The sequence below is a fragment of the Antrostomus carolinensis genome, unplaced genomic scaffold (assembly GCF_000700745.2).
Source record: "Antrostomus carolinensis isolate BGI_N321 unplaced genomic scaffold, ASM70074v2 scaffold17145, whole genome shotgun sequence".
Lineage (NCBI taxonomy): Eukaryota > Metazoa > Chordata > Aves > Caprimulgiformes > Caprimulgidae > Antrostomus > Antrostomus carolinensis.
In genome coordinates, this window is record NW_010315898.1 from 25,163 (window position 1) to 26,118 (window position 956).

At 35.0% G+C, this 956-nt stretch overlaps 1 protein-coding gene across 1 annotated transcript in view; it reads left to right on the plus strand.

Moving 5' to 3' along the window:
• LOC104525061 (histone-lysine N-methyltransferase EZH2) overlaps positions 1 to 956 on the plus strand; it is a 29,068-nt gene that overhangs the window by 8,059 nt on the left and 20,053 nt on the right. The window contains 2 exon segments of the mRNA XM_010168114.1: positions 174 to 276; positions 848 to 955. Coding sequence (XP_010166416.1) covers positions 174 to 276; positions 848 to 955 — 211 coding nt within the window.

Consider the following 956-nt stretch of genomic DNA (forward strand, 5'->3'; position numbering starts at 1 on the left):
GCAGGAAAGATCACTTCATGCAGTTTAAGTTGTCTGTTATTTAGAAATAAAACCTTTGCTTCTTTTAATTAGGACTTTGGCGAAGTCTCCCTTTCTCTGAACACCTCCTTGAAGTAGCAAAGGAGCAGAAATATAAATTTTTTTTTTCCAATTTTTTTTTGCTTCTTTGACAGAAAAAGAAAGCCACCCACCTCGCAGATTTCCTTCTGACAAGATCTTTGAAGCCATTTCCTCGATGTTTCCAGACAAGGGTACAGCAGAAGAATTGAAAGAGAAGTAAGGAAGTATTTCTTAGGACATACTGCTGCATTGCTTTATGAAACAAAGATTCCTTGACTTTGTTAAATATGATTTGATGAGGAATGGTTCCCCTTGCAGCTACGTTCTGTGGCAGTTTTGTAGCTTCTGCAGGTGATACTTGAAAAGAATTGGCTGCTTCCACCAACCGAGTCAAACAATACAGAGGTGTTTAGATTAACTACTGAAAAGTGGGTGCTTGCATGTGTTTAATAATTATGTTATTTTTTTGAGGTGGTAAAATAAAAGCTTCTGTTAAAAAAAAAAAAAAATCTCCTTTTTGAAATTAGTGAGTAATATACTTAATATACTTGAGGCAGTGATGGTCCAGAAAAGAAATGCATTCTTTCCTAGCCAATTTTATATTTGTATTAATGAGTATGGAATTAATAACTTGTCACAACACTGACAGATCGACCTTTCCAGCTGGTATATATTTCTTAAATGTTTTTTTTAATTTGTCACTGAAAATACAGAGTGGTACTGGAATCAAAAATTATTATTTTTTTTAATTATACTGAATGAATAACTTCTGTTTCTTTCTTTTAAGGTACAAAGAACTCACTGAGCAGCAGCTTCCTGGAGCTCTTCCTCCTGAATGCACACCAAACATAGATGGACCAAATGCTAAGTCTGTTCAGAGGGAGCAAAGCCTGCAC